Source organism: Mastomys coucha, unplaced genomic scaffold (assembly GCF_008632895.1).
Source record: "Mastomys coucha isolate ucsf_1 unplaced genomic scaffold, UCSF_Mcou_1 pScaffold1, whole genome shotgun sequence".
NCBI lineage: Eukaryota > Metazoa > Chordata > Mammalia > Rodentia > Muridae > Mastomys > Mastomys coucha.
This window is the reverse complement of record NW_022196891.1, coordinates 67,542,975-67,554,229: the sequence shown is the minus strand read 5'-3', so window position 1 is coordinate 67,554,229 and position 11,255 is coordinate 67,542,975. Positions and strand designations below refer to the sequence as shown.

The 11,255-nt window shown below is 48.2% G+C and overlaps 2 protein-coding genes across 5 annotated transcripts in view; one reads left to right on the top strand and one right to left on the bottom strand.

The window, feature by feature from the left end:
- LOC116103215 (carboxyl-terminal PDZ ligand of neuronal nitric oxide synthase protein-like) overlaps positions 1 to 11,255 on the top strand; it is a 301,440-nt gene that overhangs the window by 279,782 nt on the left and 10,403 nt on the right. For all 4 annotated transcript variants that reach the window (XM_031388845.1, XM_031388836.1, XM_031388856.1 and 1 more), the window contains one exon: positions 475 to 627. In XM_031388845.1, the coding sequence (XP_031244705.1) occupies positions 475 to 627 (153 nt within the window). The remainder of the gene's footprint in view (positions 1 to 474; positions 628 to 11,255) is intronic.
- Spata46 (spermatogenesis associated 46) lies at positions 7,086 to 10,860 on the bottom strand. Its single transcript, XM_031388878.1, has 2 exons — positions 10,683 to 10,860; positions 7,086 to 7,678 (listed from the first exon to the last, which is right to left on the bottom strand). The coding sequence occupies exons 1-2, from the start codon at positions 10,783 to 10,785 to the stop codon at positions 7,167 to 7,169; spliced, it is 615 nt and encodes a 204-aa protein (XP_031244738.1). The 5' UTR covers positions 10,786 to 10,860; the 3' UTR covers positions 7,086 to 7,166.

The window sequence follows — 11,255 nt, the reverse complement described above, 5'->3', positions numbered from 1 at the left end:
AAAAAAAAAAAAAAACCCTGTTCCCTCCCCGCTCCCCCTGCTCACCAGCCCACCCACTCTGGCATACTGGCCCTGGCGTTCCCCTACACTGGGGCATGGAGCCTTCACAGGACCAAGGGCCTCTCCTCCCATTGATGACCGACTAGGCCATCCTCTGCTCCATATGCAGCTGGAGCCATGAGTCCCACCATGTGTACTCTTTGGTTGGTGGTTGAGTCCCTGGGAGCTCTGAGGGTACTAGTTAGTTCATATTGTTGTTTGTCCTAAGGGGCTGCAAACCTCTTCAGCTCCTTGGGTCCTTTCACTAGCTCCTTCATTAGGGACCTTGTGCTCAGTCCAATGGATGATTGTGAGCCTCTACTTCTGTATTAGTCGGGCACTGTTAGTTCTTTCCATGTTGTGGGGGTTAGTAGATGAGCTCACATTTGAAGCCTTGCCTAACCCTGCCCCTCCTTGCCTTCTGTTTCCCTGCAGTGGGCTCCCAGGACAGCTTGCTGGAGATCACCTTCCGTTCAGGTGCCCTGCCTGTGCTCTGTGAATCCACCACCCCTAAGCCAGAGGACCTACACTCACCGCTGCTGGGCGCTGGCTTGGCCGACTTTGCCCACCCAGCGGGCAGCCCCTTAGGTAGGCGTGACTGCTTGGTGAAGCTGGAGTGCTTTCGTTTCCTCCCACCTGAGGATACCCAGCCAATGGCACAGGGGGAGCCGCTTTTAGGTGGCCTGGAGCTCATCAAGTTCCGAGAGTCAGGCATCGCCTCAGAGTATGAGTCCAACACAGACGAAAGCGAGGAGCGTGACTCGTGGTCGCAGGAAGAGCTGCCACGTCTGCTCAATGTCCTACAGCGGCAGGAGTTGGGTGACAGTTTGGATGATGAGATCGCCGTGTAGGTGCAGGGCAAGGAGCTGGCGAAGGTGGCAGCATGATGCCAAGGGTGGGTCAAGTCTGCCTGTCCCCGGCTGGGGATCCCCAGGGGAGAGCGCTGCTGAGAATAACACCCAGGGCGGAGAGTGTAGGGTTTCAGAAGAGGCTTGGGATTTTACTTTGGAAGGTAATTGGGGGAGAAGAAATTGGATTCCTAGAGACAGGAATCGGTACCTGCATTCTGCTAATGACCGAATGGGATGGAAGGGGGGCTTTCCAGAACCCAGGGCCTTGGGATGGGTCCGTCTTCAGAACCACAGTTCTGGAAGGCCCGTTGCTGCCACTGCTATCGTCAGGTTCTACTCAATCTGTCCGTGATGTCTCAGTGAACTACACTCTCCTGGCTCTGTGGTGCAGACCATAGAAGGAAGCCATTGGTACCTTCTCAGGTACTTAGTTTTTGGATATCAGGATGCTACAAGTTGCCTAACCCTCCCTTCCGCTGTGAGCGAATTCCTTCCCCAGACCCTGGCTGAGATTGCACTGATTGGATGATTCCTAGGGGCTGCTGGGAAAGTGAGGCTCAGACATTCAGTGAACTTGGAGGTAGGTGACAGGAGTCACAGGTCACAGTGAACAAACTAGGAATTTACTCTAGTGGGTGTTGCTTCTGAGGAAGCTGGGAGTGTTCCTAGGATCGAGGACCCTGCTGGGAGAGCCTAGGAGAGCATTAGCCTAGGGGAGCAGAGCGTTAGCCTAGGGAAGGGTTAGCCTAGGGAGGGGTTAGCCTAGGGAAGGGTTAGCCTAGGGGAGGGTTAGCCTAGGGGAGGGTTAGCCTAGGGAAGGGTTAGCCTAGGGAAATGTTAGCCTAGGGAAGGGTTAGCCTAGGGGAGGGTTAGCCTAGGGAAGGGTTAGCCTAGGGGAGGGTTAGCCTAGGGGTGCTACTGATGATGTTGCTGCAGCTCATGTAGGTTTGATTCTTCAGTTTGGAAACCCCGCCCCAATCCATCTCCTGCTTGCAACCCAGCTCATCTAAATGAGGCTAATCACTATCATAATATCCCTTTTCCTGCCTCAGGGGCTGTGCCCGCCTAAGCTTCGGCAGTACTATGCCTATGTGTAAATCTCAGAGACCCAGAACCCCCTGCCTTACCTCTCTACCTGTCCCCTCTCCTGGGCAGTAGTGGTCAGTTTTTACTGAAAAGAAAGAAAGAAAAGAGAGAGAGAGAGAGCAAGAAACAGATGTAAGCTGATAGCTGAGACTGTCTATCCTTCAGAATCACTGCCACTTAGATCAGATCAGGGACCACAGCTGTGCCACTCTAGCCTCTCTCTCTGCAGGTACGTGCCTTGAGCGCAGGAGCGAAAAGGGCAACCTTAATCTCTCACCATCTAGGCCTTGCCTAGGAGTCTCCACTCCTTAATAGGCTGGCTAAGGTCCTTTTTCCCCTGTAAGACCTTACCTGGCTAATAGTTATTTCAACGCCTGAAGAGAAAGCTGACACATGTCCAAAGTCATAGAATGTGGGGAGGAGGTCATGTTCATCCTGGACAAGCTGTAGGCCAAACTGCAGTGTTATCAGAGAGACAGTAGAGAAGGAAGCTGTTCTTTGAAATGTATCTAAATGCAAGCATGGCCCTTTTTTATAGCCACAGTGGGATTTCTTTTAAACAAAACAGTTAGGTAGCAGAGTTAAAGGAAATTAACACAGCTTTACATTATCACTCTCTAGACATGGGGGTGTTGATAGTAATGGAATGGAGTGGGGTGTGTGTGTATGTATGTATGTGTGTGGGTGTGTGTTTGTGTGTGTAGATAATAGAATGGGGTGGTGTGTGGGTGTGGGTGTGGGTGTGTGGTGTGTGGACATACTTTTGGACTTCCGAGAAATGACTAGAAAGATTCTCCAGGATGTCCAGATAAACAGTAGAACTGTATCCTTTTCCCACCCTGATTTTGTTGACAAGGTAAAATTCTGTTAATTTTCTAAATTAACCATTGGAAAGAGGTCCAGATACACACAAGGAAGGGAGAATTCCCGGTGTGAAGTCCATAAAACTGAAGGGAGCAGATGGCGGGATTCAAGATAGGCTGAGCTGAATTTACTCAATCCCAATGCAGGGTTCCTTGAGTCTAGGACCTTCAGATGTAGGCTTTTGTGTATAGGAGAGAGTGGGATGTCTGTTTCCTTGAGGGCTAATTCCTGTGAGCGGGTGGCTGACAGTAAAATCAGAAACAAGTGGAAAAGTGTGGACTGCAGGTGGAAAGAGCTTTGTAGGATACAGTGAAGAAGTACGTGGGCAAGGTGATGGCTTTTAAAGCCCTGTCAAGGAGGAGGAATGAATGAGAGAGATGGGAGAACTGGAGAAATGGCTAATGGACGGAGAGATGCCGACTTGGGACTCTTGTAAGACTTCGCCCTTGGTTTCTATCTTCTCTGCTCCTCTCCTTTCCCTGATTAAAGACTTCCCTGGAGAATTCATTCACGTGCCATATCCTCCCCAGTAAGACCCAAATCTGGACACACTTGGTGTGTGGAGATGAGAAACCAAGAATAGACCTAGGGGTCTTGTGGGGTCACCAGCCACAGGACCCTCCATTTAGGCCAATGAGTAGGACAGGGAATACTGCAGACCTGATTCCCTCAGCAGCATCCTTCCTTGCTTCTTGCTCTGCTAACTCAACTCTGCCTTCCTCCTTTTCATCCTGCTACTCTGCCCTATGTGGAGAACACATGGACACCAGGGGTTCCTTAGTGGTACCCGCCCCAGGTGCAAGAAAGCTCTCGGGCATACAAGGCTTCACAACTGCAGAGGCAGGACAGATCTTCTCTGCACAGGATGGACTGCACACGGGAGCTGGAAACCGTATTCCTTACATTCCTGCTACTACTGATGCTGTCTGTGAAAACCTTTCTGAGCCTCGCTCTCAGCTGACCTTGTTTACGGATTGTGTTCCTTTATTTACTCTTTGCTCGACCGCTCTTCCCTCTCCTCTCTCCCACCTACTCTAGCCTTCTGCTTCCTAGAACTGTTTTGTCGTTAACTGTTGGGTCAGCTCTCTGGGAAACGGTTCTGTTGATGTAAGTGCACTTACCCTTGGATGTCGTCACTAGTTAGTGGCTTTTGCTAAATAAACCTTTCTTATTTCTAAAAGCTTCCCCATTGTCTCTACTTACTTACTTCTATTTAACCTGCTTCTTCTGTCCGCCTCCCTTGTACCCACTTCCTAAACCAGGTATCATCAGCTCTGGGACACAATATAGAAAGAATTCACACTGGGCAGTGGTGGCGCACACCTTTAATCCCAGGAGGCAGGGGCAGGTGGATCTCTGTGAGTTCAAAGCTAGAGCCTTGACTACAGATCCAGCCAGGGATAGAAATTCCTGTCTGAAAAGAGAGAGAGAGAGAGAGAGAAAGAGAGAGAGAGAGAAGGAAAGGAAGGAAAGAAGGAAAGAAGGAAGGAAGGAAGGAAGGAAGGAAGGAAGGAAGGAAGGAAGGACAGACAGACAGAAGGAAAGATTAATTCACATTTCTCAGAGGAGAGGAGAAAGGTGGATCCTCCATTGCAGGGCATATAGACCAGCCCTGCAGGATTAGACTGCCCACTGGTGTTAACTGAAGTAAGTTTGTTTCCCTGGGGGTCATTTGGCCGTGTCTGGATACTTCATCATCTCTCATAGATAGGAGATGGATGCTTTAGGAATATAGAGAGCAGAAATCAGGGATCCTACCACACGTAGGACAGCCCTGACAAGGAGTTATCCAGCCCAAGGCTATTAAAACCGTCTGCAATGCCCTAGCCAACATCCAGGGTTTTTGGACTCTTCTGACGCCAGTATTTTAAGATTTCAGATGCCATTAGAACAGGACAGTAGTAGCAGTGAGTTCCAGCACAAAAACACTATGCCATTGTTTCTTCCACAACAATGATCAAGACTATTTCATTTCACTGACCCCTGGACTCAGGGTCTGAGATTTCTATCTGGTAGTTGCCCACATGGGCCCATTCCAACCAAGTTTTTACAGGGAACAAAACAGCCTCCTTCCCATATTGTCCTAGAAGGATCATAGCACCAAGGATTCACAGAGGAATCCTGGTAGAAGGAAATATGGGCCTCCCAGCATAGAGCAGTAATGAGAGAGCAGAAAGAACATTCCAGAAATGGTCTGCCGAGTCTCACAGTGCAGCCCATTTGGGAGGCTCTTCTGACTTCTCACAACTAGGACTTTGGGCTGTTTGGAAGGCAAAGGGAAGAGGGGGGAGGCTGCTGACAAGTCTTCTACACTATTTATTCTCCTCTGACAGTGAAGTGAACTTAGCGATTCCCCCCACACACACTGGAATGGTATAGGCCACCTGCAGCTTTCATGAGAGCGTATGAGCGCCTGGTAACAGCCTCAGCAGAGAGTGCCTGTCCGTACCCCAGGGTACAGTAACGTTTGTATTTAGTGTGCTTCCTCCTCTGCACTCCTGTGCTGGTACGTACAGGCATCTGCCGGGCGCCCCTTTCTGTGTGCTGAAACGACATGGAGCTCCGTCCCAGAAGTTTTCTTGGGGTTATGATGACACGCCATACATTAAATGCAAAATGTGGGAAGCACCTCCCTGTGCTTAGCGAAGAGATACTAGACACCAGCTAGATAGTGATGAACATATATTGTCATCCCCACTAGCAGCTGCTTTTCCCCCTGGCTGTTTGGGAATGTGATACACAGGTCCCGGAGCAAGGAGCATAGGGTTGGCAGAGAATTAGAAGCCAGTCCCCCCAGGCAGTGATGAAAGCGAGAGGGGCCTCTGCTCTCTGCTCTGTGTGTGCTTCTCACTGTACTTGTTGAGGGACCGTGTCAAAGGACCAGGACACGTGCACAGTCACACATGTCAGAAGCCACCTTCCAGAGTTCAGTGGCTTTCACAGTTAAAAAATAGAGTAGGCACTAGTAAGACTCACCAGTCGCTTCTCTCCCCCTTGGGGAATGGTATCCATGGAGCAATATCAAGGTTGCCTAGACACCACCTGGCTTCTGAGTGGCCAGGTTGTGACCTTGCAAATTCCAGCTCTTGATCCAGACAGATTCTGGACTCTTGCTAAGCAGAGAGGGCACAGAAAAGGCAGTGGAAAGAGGGGATTGATGATGAGCCGGGGTTGTTCCCATAGCATGTTAAATGATAGGGATGTGAGCACAGCATTTCTCATGCTAGGGAAACCTAAGAACCAGACATGATATTTTGATAACACAATATTTGATATTTGATAAACAAATTGAAATTTATTATTTCTTATGAAATTATGAAATTATTGAAATGTATAAATGAGAAACAGAAGCAGCTCTGCTAAGACCATAAAATCAGGCTCCAGGAAGAGTCGCCGTGCACCCTCAGAAAGACAAAGAAGGGACCCCCACACACTGACCCCACTCTTGGGGGAGGCAAACACTAAAAGACAATTGATCCCCAGTCCTTGAGAGGAAATGCCAAGACATCTTTCTGCTTCAGATTGGCAGAGAGGGTTGCTCTGAAATGAAGTAAGGGTCAGGACTGTCCAGTGGGTACATTGTGTGGTTACTGCGTGGAGTATTGTCACATGTAACCTGCACATTTTGACAGGACTCAAAATAGCCCTGGAAAGATATCCCATGGGTTACCGGCTACATCTGCCCAGCCAGAGGTGCCCACTCTGCAGAGCAGTCATGGTACACGTGGTGGAGATGGGCCACCCTCCTCGACTCTTTCCTGGCTTAGGATCAGAGTCAGCTTGTCTTTTCTACAGGTTTACTACCTTCGAAAGGTTCATACCTGAGATGTGCTTCAAACTATAGGAATTCTTTCTCTGCCTGCCCTTTGTCCTCAGTGTGGACAAGGACTAAACCTGGAGGCCAGCATTCCTGGAACTGTGCTGGTTACATATGAGCTGCTTCAGAGTCACCTCGGAGGCTGGTTATGGCAATAGCTGGCCAGGCTCATAAGCCAGAGTTTCTGATGGAGTAGAAACTCGCTCATTGGTTCCCATCAGTGCTAGTCTGGCCACCTCGCTTTAACAGCCACTTAGAGGATATCCTCAAACTTCAAGAGTTATGTTTATTGTGAGAGAGAGAAAGAAAGGGGGAGGCAAAGAGGGTCTGGTGTTGCTAAGCAACCACTGATTGAAAGCGATGAAGATTCACTGGGTACCAAGGGGAGCAGCAGATGATGGAGGCTGACCAGACTTGACAAAAGAAGGCTATGACTAATTTCAGTTTATTGTTTCCCCTCAAGAGGCATAAATAGGCTTCATCCCTATTTACCTGAGATGTCAGCAGGACTACTTGAAGGCCTGGCAGCTGCCCAAGGAGATCCTATCTCCTGTCCGGGCCTTCTGCTCCTTGCCCCAGAGGGTTTTAAGCTTTCGGTAGTACACCTTGCAGCTGAAACCCTCCTTGAAACCCCCCTTGATGTGACTCTTGAGGGAGTGCAGAGTGGGGTACATGCGGCAACAGGCTGCACACTTGTAGCCATTCTGCTGGGCTGGGTGCCACTTGGAAGCCATTAAGATGTCCTGGGATGTGATAGAATCCAAAGCATGCTTGGATTTCTTGTTGGCCTCCCTGGGGTATGTGTTCTCTTGGGAGGAAGAAGATGAGCGGACACTTTCAGCCACATCCTCAAGAAGGCAGTTATCCCCTCTGCCCTCTTCCCTGTCCATCTCTGGAAACCCATAGGCCTCCAGATGGCTCTCTTTGTCTGTGCATACGAAGTAGCTGTAAGGGGAAAACCAGGGCCGGTAGATGGTGCAGTTCCGTCTCAGCTGCTCCCCACTCTGGGTGTCCCCCAAGTCTGCAAAGGAAAGAACGGGGTATAAGTCTGGGGCTAAGGGAGCCAGAAATGGCTGGAGGCAGTCAGGAGAACCAGACAGGTAGGCAGTTGACTCTAGGTAAGACCTCAGGGGTTCTGTGTTCCACCTTGATGATGGCTGAGAGACTAAGTGTTGACGGGATAGGAAAAACAGCCTATGACATCCATTCCTGCTGCATTCTTTTCCTGCTGGTGAAAATGGCCATTAGATAGCTGGGCAGGAGACTGACCCTTCTCTGTGTAAAGACACCATGACTTCTGACTCCTCTAAGGATAGGCAAGAATAGGTAGACCTCTGACATCTGTCCTTTTGCCACCCATGAACCACTTTTCCTGCCTCAGTACCCATCCTAATCCCTCCATAGACCACTCAGACAAAAAACTAACTATTCACCTGAGCTTGAGAGCTAGCCCTGAGGGGGCAGAAGCCTTCATGGGCCTATGGACCTCTATCTACTGAAGGAGACACAGCTGGAAAGCCAGCATGTGGAATTGTAGACATCCTTCCCTTAGGGGTACAGCCCCAGTCCCTCTTCAGGTTCTTACAAATCCTTGCCCAGAATAAGAGAAGGCTTCCCATGTTGCGGGCACTCGGCTGTGCACTGGATGTTGAAGAACATTTGCGTGGGTCCTGGGGGAGGCAGGGTTTGACCTGGTCTGATGGTGAGTACCACTGTCTTTATAATGTCTGAGTTAAAGAAGCAGCAGTGGTGAGCTGAGCAGGATTGGGATTCCTCTTAGAGGGTCTCCCAAAGACAGACTTTTAGAGACTCACCTTCTGTATGTTAGGGGTCTCAAAACTAATGCAAAACAGTGACCTCTGAACTCCAGCAGGCCTGTTCTAGGTATGTTCCCAGGTAGTCACGAATGGGGCAGTTTCTTCAGACCTACAAAGAAAGGTCCTGTAGAAACCAGAATGTAGAACTGGAGAGATGACTTAGCGGTTAAGAGCCCTGACTGCTCTTCCGAAAGTCCTGAGTTCAAATCCCAAAAACCACATGGTGGCTCACGACCCTCTGTAATGATATCTGATGCCATTTTCTGGTGTGTCTGAAGACAGCTACAGTGTACTTACATATAATAAATCAATCTTAAAAAAAAAAAAAAGCCAGATTGTAAGACTTAAGCTAGGCTAGGGCATGCTGTAGCAGTAAACCTTGTATCTAAGCATTATGAAAGCCTTGGTTTCAAACCTTATTACTGAAGACTTGCCTCAGAGGACACTTTCCTCCTTGGCCCACCCCTCACCTAATGCTCCTGATTATCATGAGTGACTTCAGTGTCACAGGACTCTAGACACAGCCCACACAGGCATGTTGCATGGTCCTTTTGGGAGTGAGAAGCCAGGTTCTCCAACTGAAGGATCTCAAGTCTTCAGTCAGAGGGGTCCCTTGTTGTAAAGTTCACTTGAGAAAAGTTATGGGCATCTAGGGTTGGGGATTAGCTGGGTGGTAGAGCACTTGCCAGGCATTCATGAGGCTCTGGATTTGATCTCACCACTAGGCGGGTCTGGGAGAATGTAGATCTGCCTTAAACCTCCAGGGTGATAGCTAGGCTCCTAGGAGGTAGATTTCAAAATGCTCTCTGTAGAGGCAATGGATGTTTAGGAGAATGCCCACAGCAGTACAGCTCAAGTCTAGTGTATATGGAATCCCCAGAGCTGCTTCTCAACTAAGGGTGGAGACCCCTTTGGTGATCTACCAACTCTTTCACAGGAGTCACCTAAGACCATTGGAAAACACATATTTACATTGTAGTTCTTAAAAGTAGCAAAATTACACTTATGAAGTAGTAATGAAAATAATTTTGGGGGCGGGGGTTGGTCACCACAACATGATCAACTGTAGTAAAGGAAGCATTAGGAAGGTCGAGAACCACTGCCCTAAAGGATCTTGTTACGAACCATTGGATCTGTGGAGCTCTCAGAACTTACCTTTCTCAGCTTCCAGGTGTTGCTCACACTGATGAGCCAGGGTACTGTAGTGACAATTTTGGAATTTTGGTTTCTTTTTTTAAAAAACAGAAATATTGCATGAATATGGTTTCATTTTAATCCCAGGTATGGGATATAGAGTTGCTTCAGATTGTCCACCACAGCTGACCGTGATTTAACTCACGCTCTGGCAGGGCGTGATTTTGCCACCGGCAGATAGTTTCTGTGATTACGTGGCATTTGAAATTCTAGGGACTTTTCAGAGGATGTATAAATGCTGGGGCCCTAAGAGACAAGATAGGTTGTTGGATGCTGTTGGTTCCAGTCATGCAAAGAAGAAACAAGAAGAAATTACATATTCTGACAATGAAGATCAAACTTGCCCCCCTCCCAAGGAACTCAATGCCCCTAGTTATCAGGAAGTAGTAGGGGTCGAAAAGTGATCATTCGACTACTTCCTGCTTATTAAGGGGGTCAAGTTCCGGGGGGGGGGGAATTTGATCTTTATTGTCAGGATATCTAATTTCTTCTCGTTTCTTTTCTCTCCATCCTTTTTTCTTTCCTATCTAGTGTTTGGGGGTTGAAAGAGTGGGAAAGGGGTGGAGAAGGGTGGAAGAAAGAAGATTCTACAAAGCATTCAAAGGTAGCTACAGGTCACACTTCCATGAAAAGTCCTCATGTGTCGACCTTTGTTCCTTCCTATATTCCTCAGCCTACTACTTCGCCAGTTGAAGACCAAGTTAATGCGAGCACATGCTCTCTATGTAGACAGACTACCACCTCGAGATTTCATACAGAAGCAGGCTCTAGGGGGAAGAAGTGTGATAATAAATGTACCTCCAACTGTCCCTTGCTAGAGATTATGAAACAGCGAGGCTTACCAGGAATGCAGTCTTTTGAAATCTTACATTCTCACCCCATATTATTTGGCCATCTCAACCAATCATGATCCTACAGCATGATCGGGCAAGATCATGTATGTAAAACAAAACTCTGATAAGTTTAATGCACAGAATCCCACATCTTTGTAATCCTCGTGACTTCGGCATTTACCTGGCAAGCTGGTGGCAAGTGAGGACATAATGTCTGGAAAAGCACTCAGGGCAGAGGAAGAGATACGAGGTCTGGAGGTGCTGAGGAGTGAGAAATTATCCATGTTCTGACCACACAGGGTAATGGAGGTCACACACCTGCTCGTGAGAGGTTGGCCAGGTTGTCTAGGCAGTAAACATTCTGAATGCGGCTGACGTCATAACCCACGGTTCCATTAGCCAGTTAGGTTATGAATTTGGGAAGGTGGATATAGTTTTCTCGTGTGACTTTTTCCCTTTTTAAAACTTAACTAGTTGTTTGTTTGTTTTTTTAATTAAACTTTTTAATTGGTGTACAACGAATTAGTGGTCATTATGGAATTTTTGAACAAAGCGTGTTTTAGTGGATTCTCTTCCCATCTCCACTGCACTCTAGCCTCCCAACTCCCACAGCCTTTCTCGGTGTCTCTCTGCTTCTGTGTCCCATGTGTCTTTCTGTCTCTCTCCCCTTTCCTTTTCTGGATTTCTTTCTAGTTTCCTTTTTCCTTTTTCCTGACTTTACCAACCTGTACACACACACACACACACACACACA